General features: G+C 36.7%; 1 protein-coding gene across 4 annotated transcripts in view; it reads left to right on the top strand.

Annotated features, from left to right (window-relative positions):
- The first annotated feature begins 238 nt into the window (after window positions 1-238).
- USP15 (ubiquitin specific peptidase 15) overlaps window positions 239-24,180 on the top strand; it is a 60,120-nt gene continuing 36,178 nt past the window's right edge. For 2 of the 4 annotated variants that reach the window (XM_071423530.1, XM_071423529.1), the window contains exons 1-6: window positions 239-397; window positions 11,171-11,298; window positions 13,838-13,968; window positions 16,624-16,750; window positions 21,096-21,241; window positions 23,764-23,825. In XM_071423530.1, coding sequence (XP_071279631.1) covers window positions 309-397; window positions 11,171-11,298; window positions 13,838-13,968; window positions 16,624-16,750; window positions 21,096-21,241; window positions 23,764-23,825 — 683 coding nt within the window. In that variant the 5' untranslated portion in view covers window positions 239-308. The remainder of the gene's footprint in view (window positions 398-11,170; window positions 11,299-13,837; window positions 13,969-16,623; window positions 16,751-21,095; window positions 21,242-23,763; window positions 23,826-24,180) is intronic. The other 2 variants (XM_071423528.1, XM_071423527.1) reach the window with 1 other exon arrangement.

Here is a 24,180-nt window from a genome sequence, read left to right as displayed (position 1 = left end):
ACGGTGATCCAAACCACTCATCTGGCAGCGAGGCGTAAGGGCTCTAATTACGCACGCTCTCCAATTGCGGCACTGAGGGAAATGTCGCCCGCTCGTCCCTCCCCGGCTCTGGGGGCGGAACGGGACGGAACGGGACCGGGGGACCTCCCGGCCGCGAGGGGGCGCTGCCCCGCCCGGCCCCGCTCCGGCCCCCGCCCCGCGGCTTGTGGGAAGGGCGGGGCCGCGGCCGCCCCCTGCAGGCGTCACTCCCAGCATGCAGCGCGGCGCGCTCCTGCCCCTGCCGCCGCTGCCGCTGCCGGGCGGAGAAGATGGCGGAGGGAGGCGCGGCGGATCTGGAGACCCAGCGCACGGACGTCGCGGCGCTGCTCAAAACCGCCCTCCGCAAGGGCGACACCTGGTGAGGGAGGAGCGGGGGGGCTCGGGTGGACCGGCGCGGGCGGCGTCCTCCCGCCCCTGGGGCCGCTTGGCTGCCGGAGGGACCGACCTCCTTCCCCTCGCCCCCCCCACCACCCGCTCCCGGGGGCGGCTCGACGTCTCTCCCGCTGCCGCGAAAGTGGAGGCGGGTGACAAGGGCAGGGAGGCAGGGCTGCACCACGCGCTTCCCGCCGCTCGGTTCCCGCAGCTCCTGCCAGGCGGGGAGCGGCCGCCTGGGTGCGGCGGGGCCTCGGCCTGGCCCGGGCGGCGTGCGGGGAGGCAGCGAGGTCAGCGCCCTGAGGGGAGGGCAGCGAGGGAGCGGCGCGGCTGCCGGGGTGCGCTGCCGGGCGGCAGCCCCGGATGGCGGGCCCGGAGCCCGCACGGGGCTTGTTTTGGCTGAGCGAGGAGTGTTGAGGTGGGGGGAGAAGAGCTCTGCTAACAGGCGTTTCTTCCATTATCCAAGCTGAAATGGCCCCGGCGTCACCTTCGCGTTATCAGAATTGATATCTGTACTCTGGCCTAGGTGCCCTGCTACCCGTCCGTGGCTGTGACAAGCCTTGAGTTTAAATTTTATTGTGACTATAAACGTGTTGGTTTCCTAAGAAAGAGTCCCTGAAGGTGCGAAACGGACCCTTATAACACGTTTGATAATTATGTTTTTCTGGTCAGTCGTAAAATATTCCTTAGTATGTCATACAAATTGTCAACAGAATAATTCACGGTTTAATAAGCACCTCTTTTTGCCGTAAATATGGTAATTGAGGTTTTATAGTTGTTGTGCTGTGAGGCTAGGAAATGGGGCCTTTTTTTAGGAGGGGGAAAAAATAAGGAACTGACACTTTTTCCACGACTCAACATCTTCATCTCTTCCTGTGTGAAACTGTCACCCAAAGACAAAGGCTGAAGCATTAACTTACAGAAAATTAACTATGAATACACAGAAGTAGAACTAGCCCACCTCATTTCAGCTGTCATCACTCACTGTTCCAGTTCTATAAAAGACTATATTTAACAGTGTTGATACTGCAGCATGTGTCAGAAGCATACATTCTGATGCATTATTCAAATACTGCTGAGTATATGTTCAGTTTTGGCATACGAACAGACTGCTCTTGAAACTGGAAACGTGTAAGAAACTAGAAAAAGAAAATTAATTCACATGGTAGTGTTGAAAATGACCAGCAGTAGTAAAAGCGTGCTCAGGATAGATGTCTTTCAAGACTGTTTTTTTATGGTTCTGTTGGGTAATTCCCAGTTACTAAAACAATGTTTCAGGCAGTTAATGTTGTTCAAAGTGGTAGTACTTTTATGACTAGTTGATGGTGTGACTGAAACAGTAAGTTTACTGTGCTGTTTATTTTTTTTAGTACGTTCGATATTTTAATACAGAAGAATCAGTTATGTGGGAAAAGCTTCTAAATGTTCTGTGAAAATATATCTAGCTGTGATTGACACTGATATAAGTCAGGTGTTTTAAAACTGAATAAGCTACAGCAAAGTCCCATTAAGTTTTACTCATGAGCTGTTAAATCAAGCTAGATAAATGTGTATGCTTGTGCATTCATAGGATTTATATTTTGACTGTGCAGCTATCTTCACAAATTAAACGGTACGTTTAGTCCAAATGCATTTGTAGAGGTATTTTTTAAATGGCTTTTGGGTCTTTTGGGACATCAGTAAGGAAACAACACTTAAGGTGCTGTAAGCCATGATTCAAAATTGCATCGATTCAGTAATAAATATTGCTGAAAAAAATTTCAGGAGTGCCATACCAACCTGTTCTGTGTGAGCTTTAAGGCACTCAAATGCAGTCCTTTTAAAAATACTGGCTTGTACATCGAAAGTCTTTTCCATGCTCTTCAGAATTTAGAATGGAGAGAACAATAAGCTACATATGGCAAATATAAAGCTTTGGGGGTTTTCTCTAAGAAAAAAGCAACTAAAGAATAGGGCAAAGAGAGGCAAATCTTAAAAGCATCTATGAAGTGGCTGATGAATTTCTTTGTTCTTCATGTACACTGCAGAGAGAAAGAAAGAAAATTGACTTGAAATGCAGCATTTTTAGAGTTAGGTATTGGAAGAAGAATTGCTAGAACTGGAAACTGGTTGAACAGGTGGTTTAGTAAGCTGTAGAGTTTGTTCCATTAGATGTTTTTAAGGGTAGCTTTGGAATAGCATGCATGAAGCTGTATTGCTTCAGTGGACAGACAAGGTTAGTGTCTTTTAACTGCTTCAGCTGCAGGGACAAGATGTTGGGCTAGTTTGTCCCAGTGGTCTTTTTTGCATTTTTTATGGCCAGTTAATAAATTATTAAACTCTGAGAGATTGAGGATTCTTCTCTTTCTCCAATTATCCTGATTTTCCAAACATACATTAAATAAAAATCAGATTTTTCCAAGAATGAACTTCCTTTGTTTATCAGTTCTTTTGAGTCATGTTGTCTACTTTTGTTAGTAAGGTCAGTATAAAAACTACACTTTTGTTCCACAGAACCTGAATTAATTAAAAAGAAGTTTTACTTCTTGCAGTATTGTCCAAAGGATCTTAAGGTTCTGTGGTTCTTATCTCTATAGGAAAAGAAAAAATCCTGCATTTCATTGTATGTCTCACAGTTTTGGCATCTGATACAATTACATCTCAGTATTCTGAAATTCTACTGGTGCTTGACAAGTGAGGAGAATTTATTGTATGAGGAGATTTTACCCTCTCATTTAGAATGACAAAAATTATTGGTTGTTACAGCTGCAGGCAAATCTGAACTCACTCAGTGTCTTCTACTATCAAATTTAAGAGCTGTTGATGTTCATCAGATTTTAGGCACAGTATAATTTGTGTGACCAACTGGTCTCGATGATGTAATTTAATGTCTTTGTAGCTGCAGTGATATTCTTGAGAACCTTGCCAAGTTTTTCTGTTTTTACAATATCACGGAAGTACAATTTTCAATACTGAAAGTTATTGATCTTGGAACAGTTTTGTCATAGAGGGGAAGACTGTCAGTTTTTGTGTGTGACTTCTTGAGTGATTTCTCTGTAATTTCTTCCCCATGTTAAAGTGTGATTTCTTGGGTTTACCTTTAAAACCACCTTCTGCCCTTACTTCCCTGTAGTTCCTGTTCTTTTGTGGCTTAGTCAGAAATGTCGGAGTAGCTTGGATATGACATTACAAATGCTTTCACACTCTTGCACATATTGTCCCTCCATGGTCTAGGATATTTAACCACGTTTCTCACCTTTAGGTATCACCTGCCAATGAATGTTTTACTTAAAGTGCATGATAGTGACTTAAAAATAGCTAATAGCTCAGCAATCAGTTTCACTTTTTCTCTCTCTTCCTTCCAGAGTTTCTCTACTGTGCTTCTTTCATCTATTGCTTGCCATAATAATTTGTGAGCTGATGAGAATATAGAAGTTACTTGGATAAGAATTATGCAGTTACAGTGGACAAAAACTATCACATGGAGTTTATTTAGTGGCTAAGGGAACAAATGCAATCATTGGATGTTTGAATAGGGAATACCAAGTAGCAGTACAAGTATGTACTGTATACAGAATATAATAGTGAAACCATTCTACTGTCCAGTTCTTGTGTCCACATGTGACAGAAGGTGTTCATTTAGAATGAGTTCGGACATCTCAAAATCTAATAGGGAAAGCAGAAGCCTTGTCTTTCAGAGAAGAGCTTGGAGAACCTTTGTCTGTTTTGCTAGAATTTTGAGTTGTGAAATAGTTACATAAGAGGAAGATGTCTTCTAGGATAAGAATTTTTAGACAAGCAGATAAAGATTTAAGACACTATGTAAACTGAAGCTAGTCAGGTTTAGGCCAGAAGGAAGATGTTGATTTTCAGCCCTGTTAGCCAATGAATTTTGGTGCCAGTCATCACTTCACAAGAGTGATGAGAAGGATTCTTAATCTCTTCTTGGTTTTAAAGACATGCAAATTAGTAAAACCTCAGAAGTTTTTTTAGTTTTTTAGTATTTTTAGTTTTCAGATGTGTCTGATACACATCACTTCTGAAATTCTGCTGAGTCTAGGTAGCGTAATGTTGTACATTTCTTGGATGGTGAAAAAAATATTCTTTTCTTAACCTGTGGGAATTTCATTGCCTTTCCAATTGTAATACTTGGTCACTGAAAAGAGTAAGTAAAAATGAAGTGGGGTAAAAATCCTTCCCAGTGAGTGATCAGTAGATATGATAAGTTCAACCTCAAGGGATTTTTTCCTCCAGAAGTGAATTTCCCCACTGAACATAAAAGCATTTTAATTCTGGCTGCAGTAAAAACTCATGAAGCTTGATGAACAGGGCTACATCTGTAGCTGTGCTTAATAATTGTGTGCCATCATTGATGATAGCCTTGATGCTGAAGTGCTTTGCTTTAATAGCATTTTGCAGTGTGGACTTCAAAGAACATGCTGAGCTGGAAGGGACCCACAAAGATCATCAAGTCCAGCTCAGCCCTGCACAGGACATCCCCAAGAGTCAGGGCATGTACCTTTTTCTCAGTACTGTCCTCTCAGTGTTTTCCACGTTGCATCATCCATCATTGCGTTGTACATGAACAGAACCTAGACTCAATGTTAATGGAAGGTTTTACTTGATTTCACTGAGGGCATGATGAAATGTTGTGGACCTGCACTTCAATAATATTTGGAATTATATTCTAAATTATTTTGATATCTTCATAAAATGAGAAACAAGGAACACTATGTCAGTGTCTCAAGGATAGATTAGGAGTTGGATGGGTTTTTATTTTCAAATGAGGTTTAAGTTGATGATTTTGACTTTTAAACTTTGTGGTTGAAGTTTGGTGTTAGGTTTCTCTCACTGCATAAGGAGTGGTGCTGCATGTGACCAGTAGTTTACAAAGATTTTAATTTTTCTGGACAATGCTTACAGTGGAGATGAGTAGATGTATTTTTCTTCTGTAAATTGATTAGGTGAGGTGAGAGCATGTTAAAATCATATTTGTTCCAGGCTTTTGCCTGAAAATTGATTTGTTAGATTATTTTTTAATGAAAAGTCTTTACTTAAATGGAAAATTTCTGAAGGTATACAAAACACTTATATGGTTCTTAATATAATGTTCACACTGAAATTTTAGCATAAAATTGCGCTCCACTAATGTTGGCTGAAAGGTATTTTTTGGTCGGCCTCTTGGTTGAAGAGGCCTCTTTCAGTCTATGGATGAAGAATGTGCATCTTAGGCTACTGTAGCACATTATGGCAGTGGAGCATATCATGAGCTGTAGGAGAATTTTATTCGCTGATTTGAAATCTTGGTACATTTTGTTGAGCTAAACACTTAATTCTGAAGAGGAATCTGGAATACTTGGATGGATTTCTTAAAAATGGGAGATAAACTATATCTTTTTTTGTCTTTGACCCCTGCACTTTTGTCTTGTGGATTTACCTATATTTTGAATAAAAAGATGGTATGGTTTGTCTGATAGAGTAGAATAATTACCACCATTTTGAACTTTAGGAACTTGTTAATTCTGGAAGAAATTTGAATTTAAAGGCATCTATTAATTTTGAATGTATTTGGTCAAGCAATTTTTGTCACCTTAATCAAAGCAGAAATACAGATACAAACCCTTTCTTATATTCTTATTTTTATAGTTGCAGTTGTGCAAGAACAAAAATCAGATGCTGTGCCTTTAAGCAGGAGTCCCAATTTGCTTTCTGCAAAACAGTTGTTCCACTTTGTCCTCTGTATTGCTTAATCTGTACGCATGCACAGTGAGGAGAGTAAAAAAAAATCTTCACCTATCTCTCTGGACAATTTGCACAGTTTTACTGTTAAAAGTGAAATAGCTTTTGTTCAGAAGATACGATGTCCCAGCAGTACACAGTGCAGAATGAGTGTCTCTCTGTGAAATGCCTTTATTGCATATTAAAGTTTTCTGGTTTACTTTTGGATTCAAAAAACTGAAGTATCAGTCATTATAAATAAATCTAGGTTACATGTTGTTTAATTCTGTCTATATATAATGGTCACAAGAATTCAGAAGCTTTTGACAGCAGTGGGAAATACCAAGATCTTAGTCATACTGTTCAGATATTTTTCTATCAACTTGGATGTTGAGGTAGAGAATGAAAGCTGTTGTACATGTGTAATGTTTCTATTATGTTAATTAGGTTTATTAAGTCAAAATATGCAGTAAATCACCTGTGAACTTGAATTACATTAAAAGTTTCAAACCATGGGAGAATTTTAGAAATCACTAAGTTTCCTGCTAGTACTTTCTTTTGTTCAGTGAACAACGCCCATGTAGTCATACAGCTGCAAAATTTTAAAACTTCCATTAACTTAAAATTGATTTTTATTATTTGTTGAGTTTTTATTTAAGAAGTAAAGGTGAATTTCAAGTGTTGTAATAGCTTCACATTTTTGTACTTGTGAATAATGGGCAAAGACTGTAAGTAATCCTATTTTGGGCTGCCTTGAGTCTCTACATTTGGTCATACATAAGGATATGGTCTTTTCTGGTAAATTTAATTGGGTGACCCAGTTTTATTGGGTTTGCATGGCAAGTGTTGGTAGCAGGGTTGCTACCGGGGTGGCTTTTAGGAGAAGCTGCCAGAAGCTTCCCCTGTGTCTTACAGAGCCAGTGCCAGCCGGCTCCAGATGGACTGACCACTGGCCAAGGCCAAATATCCCAAATTGAAGGGACCCATAAGGGACTTTGAACCCTACTTCCTGCTCTTTGCAGGACTGCCTAAAGCTAAACCATATGGCTAAGAGTGTCTTCCAGGTGATCCTTGAACTGACCAGCTTGGTGCTGTGACCACTTCCCTAGGGAGCCTGTTCCAGTGACCAGCCACCCTCTCAGGCTTTTCATGTTGTGGAGTACGAACTTCCCCTGTTGCAGCTTCGTTCCATTTCCTCATGTTTTATTCCACTGTCTGGCATTCCAGAGGAGTCTAGAGTATAAATTGTCCCTTGTATATGATAATCCACTTCAGACAGGCAAGAGACATTTTATAGAAGAGAGCAGATATATCTTATAAAGCAATCTGGAGCTCTACTCAGAAGTAAATACTGGGTAATGAAGTAGGCCAGACTGGAACTGAGAACATATTCACATGTTCTGTAGTTTTTTTGATTCTACTTGCTCAAAGAAAATTTTAAGTATACATAATATAACCAAGAAAAACCTCGTAAAGTTAAACAGACTGTGCAGATACTTCCAGTATTGTTAATACTGAAAATTCAATATTTGAATGTAATTTTCAGCAAGTGGTATATGCAAGTTTTTGCTTACTTTTAGGTAAAGGTTTGGGTCTATTCCAGTGTTCTGTGTTATCGACCGGTTGGCTCCAAGTGACTTGATTGTACTATTTTCTTCAAACAATTACTGATTTATTTGAAATACCTGTACGTGTCAGGTATTTGCTGTTTTAGAGTCAACCAGTTCATTTGGCTGTGCAGTTGTCTTGGTTTTTCAGGTTTGCCCCCCAAAGCAGAATATCTAGAAATTTGAGATTGTTCTTGAGTTTAAGCTTTATTCAAATCCTCCAGATTTCTTTTACCTCAGAAGATGGGCTGGTTATCCTGCTCACTAGCTAAACTGATGACATGCCAGAGAGCAAAATTTGTGTTTCCTGAAATCTTGGTTCCATCAGATAACAAACATTTCTTAATCATAATTCTAAAAAACAGATAGGCCATACATTTTAACTTTGATGGGGAGTTTTGGGGTATCCTTCTTGGTCAGGTCCACAGTTCAAAAAACTACTGCAGCATTAGACTCATTTGGAACTCCTTGCTGCATTAGGTAATAGTAACAAAAATAAAGACAAAACATTGTTCCAATGCTTAATATACATACATTTTGGTCTGTATTTTAGTAATGCATGGTATTCTATTTTTGTACCTGGGACAACACACATTACAGGTTAATGTATCTGGTCCAAGTGCTTACCCCAAGTTTTTAATATTTTTTAGCTTGAAAAGGGATCAAATATCATTTAACAAATGAGGATTTAGCAGATGTAATTCTGATTACTTGAGCTTCCTCTTAAATTACTGGATGTCCCTCATGGGTAAGACTTAGTTTTCAGGTGGTTGATTGTGTCATGGATATTAAAACGCTGATGAAAAGATAAGTTCACTTCTAGTGGTGTCCCTTCTCTTGTGCAGATGAGTAGTCTTGTTGATCTTGATGAGAATGCTATATTGAATGTGTTTTTAGAGTCAAAAGCTGTAAGTTATAAATCTCTGATTATTACTTTTCCCATTAATGCTAAGAAGTCTGGATTTTAGCTACAGAAGTGCTTTAGCAGGTTGATTGATTTGCCTTAAACTGAGCATGGTGTAATTGTACTCCTTTTTTTTTTTCCCCCTTCCCCGGCATAATCTTTAATGTGGCATATCCTTCTTGCATAAAATGAGGGTAGTGTATGGCATTTGAATGCAAATTTCTGATTTCTCTAATCTTACTGGAAAAGTAGTATTTCATGTCTTGATTAAGAGCAAGTTCTTGTAATGGGGCATTCTGGTTTTGGCCAGGATAAAGTTAATTTTTCCACGGTGAGGGAATGGAGCCTGGAACCCAGCCCTGGGCTTGTCCAGGTTATTATGCTCTACCACCCCCAGGGGTGGGAGTCAAGGGCTCCTGCTTGGGAGAAGAGAGGTGTGGCTTCAGGATGAGGAAAGGCATGGCAGGAGGGGGAAGCCCATCCACCGCTGTTCATTGTCCCCCAGGATGAGCATTTTGCTTGTAAATCACCCTCTTTTTACAATTCTGTAATTAATATTGTTGCTGTTACTGTTTCTTTTTCTTATCTCATTTATGTTTCCAGTAAATTGTTATTATCTCAGCCTGTAATCTCTGCTTTTTGTGGCATGAGGGAAGGGGACCAGTTTATGGTTTTGGGTTTTTTAATTCAGAGTGCTAAATTGGGGATTACCATTCTTAAACCAGGATAAGGGAGAAGATTACAGCTGCTGTGACTGTGTTCAACAGTAACTCAAAATAGCTTTTCCCACCTGTACCAGATTCCTATTGAAGCAAAAGTAGCAGAATGTTCAATAAAACACCTAATATGTATAGAATGTAGATATACATATAACATGCACACACATGCCTATAGCCAGTAATTCATCTTTACTTGGTGATAAAAGAATTGACTGTACTGTTTAGTTCTTATCATACTTAGAGAGTTGCATGATTTATAAGTGGCCTTTCAGCTTTCTTTATACAAGAAATATTAAGCAATTATTTGAGCCTGAAAAGATTGCTAAATGCAAAATTCCTAAACGTGAAGGGAAATTATGAAAGATTTTTTTGCACGTCGTGTTAGGAAACAGCAATGTTGCAACATCTCTGTTAAGGAGGACCCTAAAGAGATACTGCACAGCAAATTTTGGTTGATGGCAAAATTAATTGGATATGGAAGAAGAAAGCTGATGAAGTGTTGAAATAGATAATGTTGAATATATAAAATCTAGAACACTGGACCCCAAGCTTTCTCACACTGTTAAATTTTAGTATCAAAAATTTGTATTAATCACTCTGTTACTGGGGTGTGATAAGACATTTAACACAAAACATTTGAAAAGTAAAATGATTCTCCAGGACCACTAATTTCTTAAGCATTAATTAAAGGCAGTTTGCCTGTATGATAGTTTCTCTTCTGTGTAAAATTATATCTTTGCTTCTTAAGACTGATAGTTCATTCAAATTTAGGTCAAGAAAGTAGAGACCAATGGGACAAGGCTAGCAGGTTTGGTGGTGACTGCATTCATAAACAGTTACGCAGTTACAGCTCTTATGGAATAGAGCTGGATGGCCACAGCAGAAGAGAAAGGGAGAATGCTGTTGGCCTTAAGTATGTTCATGAGAATGAAAACATAGTGTATAAAGGCAAGGGCATGTCAGATTAATCAAATTCAGTTTCATCCTACCATAGTAGCAAAAGATTTGGAACAGAAAAGCAGCAGATTGTGAATACTTTTAGGAAGGAGAAATAATGCATATGGTAGCTTAAAAAAAACCCAACCAAATCTGAGTATCACTGATAAAATTTGGAATCTTGATCTTGAAGAAATCTGGACAAAAAGGTATAAAATGTAGGTATCACTGGACTTTGTAGAATCCAGACTGTGACAACAGTTTAATCTGGATAAAAATACTGTAGAGCTGAGATTCGAGATATAATCTCTTTATGTGAAGTGTGATGTTGATAATGATTTGTAGGAGGAACATCTAGTCCTCTGTCAAAAGCAGAGCATTTACTGTTTGTGTTGATGTTAACTCAGGAAGAAAACACACTCTCTGGTTCTTGGCAAGGCATCAGAGTCCTGAAGTTTTTTTAAGTTGCACTTGAATGTTATAAATAAAACTCCATCAGTAGACAATTCTTTACTGAAAGTTCTTTCTCACTTTTTTAAAGGGCTGTCTATTTATAGAGATTTAACTTGAATCTCCTGAATTTGAAAATCAAGAAGAGGAATTATAGGTGACAATCATTCATGCTAAAAAGGGAAATATTTTTTTCAACTTGCCATTTTTCAGCCTCTGATAGGGGTTATTGGCAGTCTTGCAAAACTGTACCTGGCGCTGTTAGTGCGATCTTTAGTTGACCCCAGTTAAAGTCCTCACTGGTAGCAGATGCTGATAATGGTGAGCAGAACAGAGAGAAAAGAATTATTGTTTCACAAGGCTGATGAATGCTGGTGCATTATCATGAATGAGGTAGGAAGTAGTAGAATGCCAGTAATTAATATGTATGTCTTCTTCCTTTTAAGGTATCTAGTGGATAGTCGCTGGTTCAAACAGTGGAAAAAATATGTTGGTTTTGACAGCTGGGACAAATACCAGATGGGAGATCAGAATGTGTACCCTGGTCCTATTGATAACTCTGGACTTCTCAAAGGTAATTGCCTCTCACTGTGAAATAAGCCTATAGTACATTAAGTGTGAAGTTGTCACAGGTAGTTCATCTTTTGAAGTTGGCAGTGTAAGTGAACCTCAGCATACTTAAAGGTAAAAATTTCGGTTTCTTTTCTGACCATGACAAGGGAACTGGAATAGATTTCCCTAATAAATCACAATTTTATAAATACAGTTATTGAAATTCTTTGTAATGGTAACAAAATATGTAACAATGTAGAAAATCCTGGTTTGTGATGAGATTTTGGGCTGTTTTGAGAACTGAAAATTAGTCAAGTTGACAAAAAGGTGGCTTGAGTTCTCTATGATTTCCCTTTTTTTGGTAGCTTAACCAAATTGGTTGATTTAAAATAAGATTTTTAAGTTGCACTCTAAAACTTACTTCTGTAAATAAGGCCCAAACCCTTACTTTAGTTCCGGAACAATTGAAGAAGTGCTGTTATTCAGTTCAGTGACTTAAGTTGTGTGAAATGATAGAGGATCATTTCCTTTTTTCTTTATGGTCTTGTAAGGATGTTGAACTGTCACTGCTGTGATTACTCAGGTCCGACTGACTTCTGCTGAACTGTAGCCAAATTTGTGAACACAGGTCTCAGAATACTTTTCCACATATTTTAATTTTCACATCAAATTCTGTATTTAATGTCCATTAAAGATTTTAATATTTAATCCAGCAGATACAATATTGAGCAGATAATTGGTTTTCTTCTTTGCAGTTACAGGTAATGTAATAATACTGCTTGTTCTATTGGCACGTAGAGTAATACCAGTTTTGCCAACTTCACATGGTTTATGAAGAACTCTTGGCTTTCTTAATTCAAAACTTTTGTAATTAGTATCTCATTGTTTTACAAATTGAATGTTACAGATGATTGCACTTTTTAAAAAACTTGTTGTACAATCTTCTACTAATTGTCAGTGTGAATGAGTATGTCTGGCACTGAGCAGTGCCTTTGTAGAAGGTGCTGTATTGTCATACACATTTATATGTTCTCTTCCATCCAGAAACTTTAAGGTGTTTTTGCTCCAGGTGAGTGTTGTGTTTGGTTTTCTGAAATGTGAGGATTTTGATGTTTTGTACATTCTTGTAGTAAATCTTGCTGTGAGGCAGGGATGTTCAGGTGATACATCTCAGCTGACATCAGATGTAGCAACATCTTTTTATCCTCACTGAGGGAGCATCAGCTTGTTCTCTCTTTTGTGTCTTCCTCTTCAAAAATAGGTGATTTCTAGTTGTGTCAAAGACTGTTAGTTCATCTGTACCATTTATAACTTAATCTGCATACCTGTTCAGCTTAAAATTACTGTTGTTAAAAAGTCTAATGTAGGGTTAGTGGTCCAAACTAGAAGTCATGTTAGCCATTTTCCTAAAACCTTCTGAAAACCTGTATTGTGTTGTTTTGACACTACCAGTGCCCCTTTCAAAATAAACAACATCAGGGGTTGTGAACTCACTTGTTGCTCATTCATGGTTGTTCAGTTAATCTCAACATGTGCAAAAAAGATCGAATATGGTGTAATGCACGTGTCATGTTCAAAAGAAGAGATACATCGTCAAAGCGGGCACAAGGAAGTAGGTATTTAGAGTAGCTGATTGTTCATCGTAGAAAACAGTGCTGTATCTGAGGGACTGAATTGTCAGAATCAGGGTATCTGTTTGATGGTTCTGAAAAAAATTATATTAGAAGGAATGTTGGTATTTTTAGGAGTTAATAGAATCCAAATTACACCTTCTCAGCATATAAGATCAGTGCAGAAATACAGTGTGAATCTTGTGAAGAGTTATGTACACCTGAAGAAGTGCTTGTGGATTTCTACCCTCACTATGCTCCCAGTTACAGTGTGATGCTTCCAGACGGAGGGACAGCTGCCCTAAATGTTTGAAGCTCACTGTAGCTCACATTTGGAATCACCTCTTAGACCTAAAAGATAGCTGCTAGTAATAAGGATTGAATGAAAACTAAAAGCATGCTGCTTACCTTAAGAGATTCCAAGTTGTGCTTCACTCAAGTGCTTCACTCTCCCCTTCTCTGCAAAGAATTTTGTAGAGACTGTTAACAGAGCACATAGGATCCTTGAAATAGGAGGTTGTACTAAGCTACTTTCCTTGTCTGACTTAAAATTACTTCAGACTTTGTCTTGAATCTACAGTTAACTACTCATTCTTGTTTTCAGCTGTGGAAGTATCCATGATGATGTGGGAATATGTGTGAAGTGAGTGGGAGAAATGAATTGCTTTCTCTGAAAGCTAGGATGGTGTATGATAACAAACTAGGTGCTTATAATTGCATGGGAATATAAAGTTGTCACTCATACAGTAAAGAATACCACCTGTAATAGGTGTGCTAAGCATAAACTGGATAGTTTGCCTACATGGTTTCAGAAGACCTGCTTTGAACACCATAATACTGGTAACATAATTGTGACTCAAAATATTTTGTCTGCTGTTTGTGAAAAATGTTACATTAAAAACTCAAGTGCAGAATTACAGTATTTAAATGAAAATAATCTTTCTCTTATAGATGGTGATTCTCAGTCTCTCAAGGAACATCTCATTGATGAGCTGGACTACATCCTTTTGCCAACTGAAGGCTGGAATAGGCTAGTGAGCTGGTACACACTGATGGAAGGTCAAGAGCCAATTGCACGCAAGGTACTCTTTAACTGCCTGCTGGGATTAGTATGATTCAGAGGTACTCCTGCAAATACACAGGAGTTGCACAGGAATTTGTTAGCAGATTTTTAAGTCCTGGCCTATGATAATCATATAAAAAACTCCTGCTTTAGTTGCTTATTGATACCTAATTTTTATTCAAACTTTTGAGGCTTAAATGTGTAATATTGAGGCTGGGGGATGCAGAGGACATAATACTTTCTTTTTCTGGAAGTAAGTTGTCTTAATAAATAGGTCAAGAAAATTTTGCTTTAGAAGCTTGTATGGCTATTAATGCAAATGATTTTGTAATTAGGCAAATAACTCTAAAACTGTATTGACTATGTTAGTGAAAAGTCTAGCTCTAATAATGTTAACATTGGTGGAGTAGTTGCTGATAAACACTCTGCTCAGCTGCTTGCTAAGGGAGTTATTTCTTTAAGCAAAAGGCTTACCTCAAGACAAGTAGTAGGCCATGGTATGGTGGATAGTGTGGCCCTCCATCAATGTGAGATACTGAAAAATTAACGTCTTTAAATTTTTTTTGTTTGCTCCAATCTGATAATCCCCTTATTATTAAAAGTGAGAGGGCATTTCACCAGTTTGCTGATCATACAATCTTTGTGTTATTCCTTAAAATTTTCGAATTAGTGATTTCAGTTGCATTCTCACTGGACTGAATTACTTAGTTTTTAAAATATATTTTGGTATATTTATTCTTTTTGTATTGGCTACTGGGGTGCATTTTTTGAGTTACAGAGAACTTTATTTTAATTCTCTTTAAATTGCTAAAAGAATATTAGGCTTAGAATTTAGTTTTATGATTTCTGGTGCAATACAACTTTTGTTTCCTTCTTATGACATAAGTATGGTCTAACTGCATGCATGCTGGCTGCTTACTTAAAGTCCACCCTTGAAATAAATGGTAGATATAGCTGTAAAAGAGGTTCTGGGTCTTCAAAATTAATTTGGCCAGTAACAGAAGTTTGTTAAAGGTTTTTATATTTTCTTTAATATGATAAAGTAGTTGTTTGGTTTTTGGTTGTGTTTTAAAGAGACATCCCTGAAATGTCTGTAATTTTGTCTAGTTCTGTTAGAGCTGAAATCCATTAGAATAACTCTCCTTCTTTAAAAATATATCTGTTATTAACTTGTTATCTGTTATCAATCTTCTGAGGATGGGTTTCAGTAAACTGCATGCTCTTCCATCATCATGGTAAAGTAAAAAGTCTAATTTTTTCATTTTGGGAGGAAAATGGAATGAGAGAGCAGTGAAATTAAGAGTAACTTCCATTCCACTTCAAAGTAGCTAACTGGAAAAATACATGGAGTATAATGAGTGGCCAGGTACACTGGCATAGCTTTGTTATTTTCTGCCAGTATGAACTGCAGTTATTCTCTGTGAAGCATATTCCAGTTCAGCATTTTTGTTTCTGATGCTTTTGTCATTCATTGTTATTTTTCCTGTCTGCCTTTATGAGGTGCCTTTTTTTTTTTTTTTTTCATAAACATGGTATTATACTTTATTTCATGATGTGTTACATCAGCTATTTTTACAATGTGGATCCAAATTTGAAATTGATAAAATTTTGTACTTAGTCTACATCAAATAATGGTAAGACTTCTTGTAATAGGTTATACCTACCACTAGAATGTTGGTTTTTATTCTTACAAGTGTGTTAGTCACCCTGCATAGTTTTGTTTACTGCCACTATTTTGTTGTGACTCTAGTAGCTGCAAACTATTAAGCTGCTCAAATTAAAATGCATTTTTGCTTAAATGCCATGATTGACAGTCATTAAAGCTATAGTAAGAAATGGAATAATTCACTAATTTCTTCATTCTTTTCCTATGGCACATACATGTAAGTTATATTTGTACAGCAGATAGCAGATCTCTCCTAGCAGTTAGCTGGTGGCTTTATTTTAACCGTATTTGTCAGATGTATCACATATCAGGCTGATGGTTATTTTTGGAGCAGTCGACATGACTATGCAGTTACACTTTGGAAGATCAAAAGGAAAAACATTTAAGAGGTGACCCTGAATATTTTTTCTACATTTTACTTTTATTAAAAAAACAAATCCTGTATATTTAACTATTCCATAATCTGTGTTTAAAAAATGAACATAGAATAAACAACTGTAATGAGTAGTTAAAATTCCAAATGAATATATTCATTATCGGAATGTAAGTGAAAGATTTGTAGGTTTTGTTTAAAAATGTGATATCCAGATTTTATTAGTGTGTATTATATTTTTGGTAAGTACTCTTTAACTATGAAAACTAGTTCTTGATGTTCTGAGGAAAGGATATACAATGAATTTATTTGGAAATAAAAGTACCTTTTGGATGTTTTTACCTTTTGGTCATGTATCTTTGGATTAAGGTTGCATATCTGTGATTTCTGCTTTCTACACTTTGAAAGTCACTATGTTATACGCAGGTAAGACAGTCATCATCGTGTAAAAATGTACTTTCTAGTTTACTATATTTCTAAAAAGCCATAGGAGAATTTTAGTTCTCATTTTTTTTGCATTTATTAAGTGTTTTATATTACATGAACTTCAGTTTCTTGAACAGTTCTCAAAAATATCTTGTGTGTGTATATGAAGACATATTCAGACTGATATGTGATCCCATTCTGTTTTTCAGGTCGTTGAACAGGGTATGTTTGTAAAGCACTGCAAAGTAGAGGTATATCTAACAGAATTAAAACTGTGTGAAAATGGAAATATGAACAACGTTGTCACACGGAGATTTAGTAAAGCTGATACAATAGGTATGCCGATTGTTTTCTAAAAATATGTGGTTGGTACTTGCATGTGGTAGCAAGTTCTGAATAAATGTCTAGATAAAATGATAGATAGCTATTTTGACCATTAAAAACAATGGGAGTAGTTTTGTTTGGGTCAAAGTTAAAAGTTAACAAATTGGAATATTGAGGGGGTTTAATACAACTGTAACAATAAAATTGCATGTTTTATTATCTAACCATCTGTATTAACTTTAGAGGTTTGAGCTTTTAAGAAAGTGAATAGTGTGATGTTGTTTATTGGATTTCATAGTACTTTTTCTTGGCTTTTGACGTGTAAGAAGTGTATTTTTTATGTGTTTCATTAACCAACACATTCTAATCATATATATGAAGAGAAGGATATATTACAAAACACAAGAAAGAATGTAATTAATAAATGAATGCCTAGAGGTGACCTACAAAGGCAGTATTCTTCATGTTGTGAAGTGGCAGGCCAGGCACAATCTTTTACAGTAATTGAATTGTCTATTAAACCTTTAAGTTACCTTTATTTGTATTTATGTTGACTGCTCATTGAGCATTCTGTCATTGTTTGAAACAGTATTTTAATAAGACTTTGAAAATAACAATCAGAACATTTTCAAAGATATTGCTTCTCATTTTTTGGTGTATTTGTGCATGTGTATCTGAGATAAGAGTCTTTCAGTTGTCTGTATTTGTGCAGTTTTGTACTTCATGCAGAATTGTACTTTATGCCCTTGGCATGTACGTCCAGCCATCACTTTGTTTACATTTGTTGACAGCAGTGTATGTTTTTTAGCTTTTGCTTCTCTTCACATGACTTATACTTACCAACCTTTAATTCTTTGCAGATTACTTGCTTTAGAAGTAGTTATTTTACTTTGTTAAATTTCAGTATTTTAAGTTAGAAAACTAATCACCTCTTGTACTAGAATAAAAACTTTAAAACTTTGAAAATTCTTCTCAAAACAAGGTTTGTTGTTAATTTGGCTTTTTGAGATCTGTTTTGACTTGGGAAGTTATACTTCATTATCTTCTGAGGAAACCAGAAACTTGAAAAAGGCAATTTAACATTGTCCTTCCCGTAGGACCAAATGCAAACTATTTTGCAGCTATACTGAATTTAATTGTATCACTGAAATTATAGGTAATGGATGAATTTTCTTTCTCTAATCAGAAGCAGGGCATTTTGGAATGACAGTTACTTGAAGTGACTTCATTTTTTCTTAGCAAAGAGAGAATTAAAATTATGAATAAATTGTTAAAGGTAGTGAGAAGCAGTCAGAATTCACTGGTAATCCCTTTCCAGATACTGGCCTTGTTTGCTTTCCTGAAATGTGCATGATATGCTCCTGGAAGCCTTTAAAAACATGCCCTTCCTGAAGCTGAAGCTTCTTGTGCAGAGTACAAAGCAGAGCCATCCTAGCAAGGCATCCAGAAGAGTTTGTACCTTAGAAGAAGAGCTAGAAAAATATAACCCACCCACTTTAAGAGTGAAATAGTACTGATCCCTCTTATCCATTACTAAGATTGTGATTTTTTTTCCCCCCTGTTTATTACCTTGAGTATATTTAAGGTAGTTCTGGAATTCATCAAATACACAGTAGAAGTGCTTATTATATCAATAAATAATATGCAAGAGGGATCTTTCAGAATCTTGATTATTTTTTGCTCTTCCTTGTATATTCCAGTAAGAGATGCATTTCTATTATGGTTGCAGAAGGCTTGTAGTACAAAACAGTCAGTAACAGCCCCAAGGAACTAAGTAGACCCTGGGTAATATGGTCTTCAAGAAATTTTAATTTTTCTGTCCACCATCATTGATTATATTATTTACTGCACTCAAAAAATAAGTACAAGACCTTTCTTAATTCAAAAAATCAGAGAAATATCCTAAGTATAATACTCACGTATCAGTCTTCAGATACTTGTTATTCCTGGAATATCTTTGCTTTTTCACTCAAATAGAAGCTAAGCTAAGCTGTGTCAATAAATTAGTACAAAGTCAGTTCAGACTGACATCTTAACATGAGCCTAACATCTGAGAGTTTCCTGTAGCCAGCATTTGAGATTGCACTAGCTTTAGGAGCCAGGATGTATTTGTATTAGGATGCCCTGAACTTTTTCAGCATCTCATCAAGACTGTTCCAGCTGTATGATATTTTACAGTATAGGCTATTATCTGTATGGGAGCTGTAACTTTTAACTCTCAAATTGAACTTTTTCAAATTGTGGGTATACAGCTGATGGAGTGAGAGGCATCTTTAAATGGCAGTTCTTCCTGTCCCTTTTAGACATCATGCTAGTACTGATCATGTCATACATTGGATGTATATAACTAAAACTCCCCAGGGAAGTGTTGGAGTCACCATCCCTGGAAGTGTTTTAGAACTGACTGCATGTGACACTTAGTGCTGTGATTTAGTTGATATGCTGGTGTTTGGTGAAAGGTTGGACTCTCATCTTGAATGTCATTTCCAACTTGAATGAGTCTATGATTCTACTAGGGGAGAACCCCATACACAATGTGATTCAGACAATATCTGCTAAGTTTTCTTTTATGCTGGAACAGGCTCTTCCACTTTACTTCTTAAGCCAGCACTCCAGTAATAGTTGGGGGGATGGGAAGAAGAATTATAAAGTGAGCATTGGTTATATGTTCATGGAAGTACATAAAAGAATCTTATTTTCACAGTCTCAAAATTGGCATAGTAGTCAAGTGGAACATGCTCTTCCCAGACTCTTGGACATAATGTGTAGTCATCCAATGGGATTCATTCTTCCTGTGTTGTAATAGTTCTCTTAGCAAAGCTGGAACTTAATAAATGTTATCTTAGTGCTTGTGAAGAAAACAACCTGCAATGCTCAGATAATTAATTGCCATGGTATTAATAGAATGAAAAATTATATTTTGTAAATTATTCTTTTAGTGAAAGCCACTGAAAAATCTAGATTTTCTACTTTTTTTGCAAGACTGTTGCTGACTAGTTTTATACTTATATTCAGATATAATTATTTTAATTCATTGAGAATTGGTTGAGAATTGATTCAGACAGTAGATGATTTTGTTTTGAAACCCAACAAATCAAATAAGTCTGTTGCTTTGTTGATATCACCTGCCTTGCCTATATATCATCTCTCTTACAAAAACAGATGATCCAGTCTAATGCTTTCTTTCAGACTGAAATGTGTGATAAGTAGTATAGAAACAAACTGTATTCAGTTGCCTACAATATCAACAAATATTATATCGGCCCACTGTCATACATTTCACAAGCCAATGTCTGGACATTTGCAAAGGACTTTTAAGTTTTGGGTCTCAGTTTTGCTTTTCCTGTTTAACCTAGTGGAAGAGAAAAAAATCTTGAGTAAAAGGGAGCAAGAGAAGCTGACACACTAGTGTTTTCTCCTTAGACTTTGGAGGAATGTCTTTCAAAGAGCTTACAGGGCCCATTTTTATAATTGTGATTTCAGTGATCATCAGGGATAAAGTGTATGTTTTTTGGCTCCTGTTTGGTGTTCTGTGTTAGTTGTTATGATAGCTTCCATGGGCCTTTGGAAATCCACCGATTAAAAAAGCAGCTAAGTGGGATTGCTAGGATACAGCATAGTATGTACATAGTATGTACATATGTACATAGTAGTTTAAAAACCCAACTCTTTAGTAAACTCTACTTTTGTGTAAGAAGAATAGTGTTAATTAAAAACTTCACTTCGTAGATAAGCTATGCTACCTTAAAATTATGTAACACTGGTTATATTTCTGTTAGGTAAAGTAGGAGCTGGTAGACCTTTCTTCTTTGAATCTTTCAGGGATATAAAATCTTTCACCTTCCTTTTACAATAAATTTATGTGCTTCAGTTTTACAGAGCAGTCATTTTTTTTTCTGTGGTCATGTGAATTAAACTTCGCACATATATGCTGTTGTTAGCGCTAATTGCACTCAGATATGGGTAGAAGCGTAAAACCCAAAAAAGGTTGATTTAGGGAACAGAATTACTTCCTGCACTTGGTTTTGCTATCAGTCTCACTTCTGATAATTTGCTACCTCCCCACACTCTTCTATTATCATGCTCAGAAATTAGTAGATGGCTCCTGTCATCTGTTACTTATCAGCTTCCCTTTAATTGGTCTGCCCTGCTAAGGGATTCAGTCATCTGACTGTTTCCATTTTAAAGGCAAGCTAGCTAGCAACTTCCTGCTTGTCCTACAAAATGATGTTGCATGGCAATTTATACCATTTCATTCATATTTTGGATATGAGGAGATGAATTCTGATGCTTTATTTGACTGTATACTGTTTGTGTATTGAAATGTTAAATTTGTTTTCTTTCCTTCACAAAACAGACACAATTGAAAAGGAGATAAGAAAAATCTTCAATATTCCAGGTGAAAAAGAGACCAGATTGTGGAACAAGTACATGAGTAATACTTTTGAACCTTTGAATAAACCAGACAGTACCATACAGGATGCTGGTTTATACCAGGGACAGGTACAGTGAAATATTATTTCTTTTCTTGAATACATTTATCTCTTTGCTCATAAAAATGTAGCTGTACTCAATGATTTTTGCTTTTTTTAAATGAAAATCACTTTCCAATAGATTATGTTAGGGATAGAAGATTTTGTGAACCAATTTGTTGAAATTAAAGTAGTCTTTGTGCGTATTTTCAGGATTAAAGATTGAAAAGCGAGATGAAAGAGAGGATTTAACTCTTCTGATGAATTAAAAATTTTAATATATGTCTAAATTTTAAATGTTACGTTTACCAAATATCATGAAATTGCTGACATGAATTTGGTAAAATCTGAGGTAAGTAATTATTCCTAGAATCTCTGATATGTTCCTATAATGAAACCCAAAACCTGAAGAACTTTTTAGGTATTCTAAAAGAATAATGTCTTCTCAGATTGCACTGTCTAGATTTCACAAACAAAATAGCAAAAAAAAAGTGAAAATATTTTGCTAAGAACAACAGAGACAGAAATTTGTAAACCTGCTTTAACATGAGACAATGTCATCACTTCAAAATCATCCTTTGCAGAGGAATTCCTCACAAGATAACTTTTTTACCTTTCCAGATGAATGCAAAGAACAAGCATTGAATGTTAAATTACAAAATAGAAATGTAAACAGGTTGTGCAATTTCATTGATAGAATAATTTTTCAGATTATTACACTGATTCTTTAGTCTTCAAATAGAGTTGAATGTTTTTTCAACAGCTGTAGTTCATTCAGTCACGCTACAAATGCAGATGGATGCAATTTGATGGCAGTAACTTTAGGCGAGATTATATTTAAGCCTTTCCTTTAGCTTTGAAATATTTGACTATTACCTACTTACCTGCAGTATTTAGGCTTTCAGGTTTTTGAATGGCATTGGAAGGTAGGTAATCAGTGCGCCAAAATTGCTGCTTGAACTATTGTGTCCTGTAGCTTCATGCTGCATGCACTTGAACGCTCACACCAGTAATTTTAACAATGCAGCAGTCCTACTGGAAGAGATCACATCTCCCATAAAAGATTCACATAAAAGATGTAACTTGCAAATTATCTCTATCCCAGTGAAACATTAACTATGAAGCAATCATAGTCTAATAAAGCCATGACAAGATCTCTAGGTGACATCTGTACTTTGAGCAAAATTAATACTGTTTTTAAAACAGAGTTTAACCATCGTTTCTGAAAATGCTAAATGTCGTGGTAGGCCATATGTTTTCAGTCAGTTCCACTTGCTGACACACACGGTTATTTTTCTTGCTGAGTTTCCTAATCTAATAATAGTTACTCTGACTATTACAGTCTGTCTAACCTAATAGTTATAATAGTGTACACAATTGAGTAAAGTAATGCTTTGAATTTATCAGTTGATTTCTGAAGCAGATCTCTAGGGATTCTATTGAACTCTTCAGTCTAAATCTACTTTCTATTTAGTAAGCTCTGAGTAAGTCAAGGAAGTATGGCAAAATCAGTCTTTCAGCATCAATGACCAAGGATAGCAGACTAGTCTGTTCCTGATAGAAAGCTGGTCATGATAGAAGGCTTGTTTTCAATCTCATGCTCAAGTGTGTTCAGACTGAAAATGTGATTATACCTTCCAAGTGGCTTATGCACAAGGTTTTGAGCATTAGTACTTAACTGAATTTATGTCACAGTGTAGGTGAATACAGGCGCAGCAATTAGTGTCCTGAAACATCAGTGTACAGTTGTGCAGAATTAGTTGCATTGGAAGTGGGGAGTTGGATTCAGTTTAGGCATTGGAGTCTAGTTGCCATTTCAAAGGATCCAGCTATCTCAGCTGTCAATCCAGAAAAAGGCATGAGCTGTTTGTAGGTCCTGTGTCATATCTGCCAGCGTAGGGGAGCTATCTCAAATACCCAAAGGAATTTCAAATGACACCTGATGCCTGTGTTTGGGACTGAGTGTTCTGTCCTGCTTTCCGTACCAATAACAAATAGAATGAAATTAATTTCATTAGCCAACTGTCCTGTTGAAAAAATAATATTAGATAAATGCTTTGGTAAAATGTACAGGAGTAACCATACAGATATGGTTTTAAGGCTATTGAGGCAGAAAATAGTTTTGTTTGGGTGTTTTGGGTTTTTTTCTTATCCATCTGTGTGAGGCAAAATTCCTTCAGGAATTATCCCTTCCTTAACAGGGCTGTTGTATAGACATGTGGTTTCTGTAGATTCACAGGTGCTGCTTAAACATTGCAGGTCATTTTCTGACCCCTTAGAGAGATAAGTGGCTTGCCATCCATGGATTGTAGAGGAACAGAACTGTTAAGTGACTTGCCCAAATTAAGATGATGGGTGAAAAAAGTAGAGAGGAAGGACCAGTGCAACGGATGGAATACAGAGTGTAATGGCATATTCTTGAATGTCAGTGAATAGTAACTTAAATATCAGTCTTTTCTTGATCACATGTCAGCAAATCCATTAAAAAGATGGAACAGAAAGCAATCTACTGATATTTTTATTTCCGTTTTCTTACTACACTTTTTGTGGTAGGTCCTGGTGATAGAACAGAAGAATGAGGATGGAACATGGCCAAGAGGTCCTTCAACTCCTAAGTAAGTTATGAATTCCAGTCACATGATTAGTTTGCATATTATTTTGCTTTATGAAAAAAAGTTTGTAAAAGTCGCATTTTATTTTGAAAATTAGCCTTCAGATATTTAATTGAAAGTATACCTGAATACATTTGCTGTGTCATGCATTGTAGAACATAGCATAATAATTAATTCCTGCATATACACTGCTTAACTTTGTTAATTTCAACCAATACATTATCCTGCTGAAAAATGGAAAAAAAATTCCATAGTAGAAAACTGTAAAACTCAGCATAGTTTATTTAGATTTCTGTTTCAAAGCACAGTGTATCTGTTAGGTCAACGCAGATTTTATCAGTATTTTTCTTACACGTAA

This window comes from Agelaius tricolor, unplaced genomic scaffold (assembly GCF_023055355.1).
Source record: "Agelaius tricolor isolate 1412-34295 unplaced genomic scaffold, bAgeTri1.0.p SCAF_3, whole genome shotgun sequence".
NCBI classification, from domain to species: domain Eukaryota; kingdom Metazoa; phylum Chordata; class Aves; order Passeriformes; family Icteridae; genus Agelaius; species Agelaius tricolor.
Note: the sequence above shows the minus strand (reverse complement) of the source record. Positions and strands in the feature narration are given on the sequence as shown.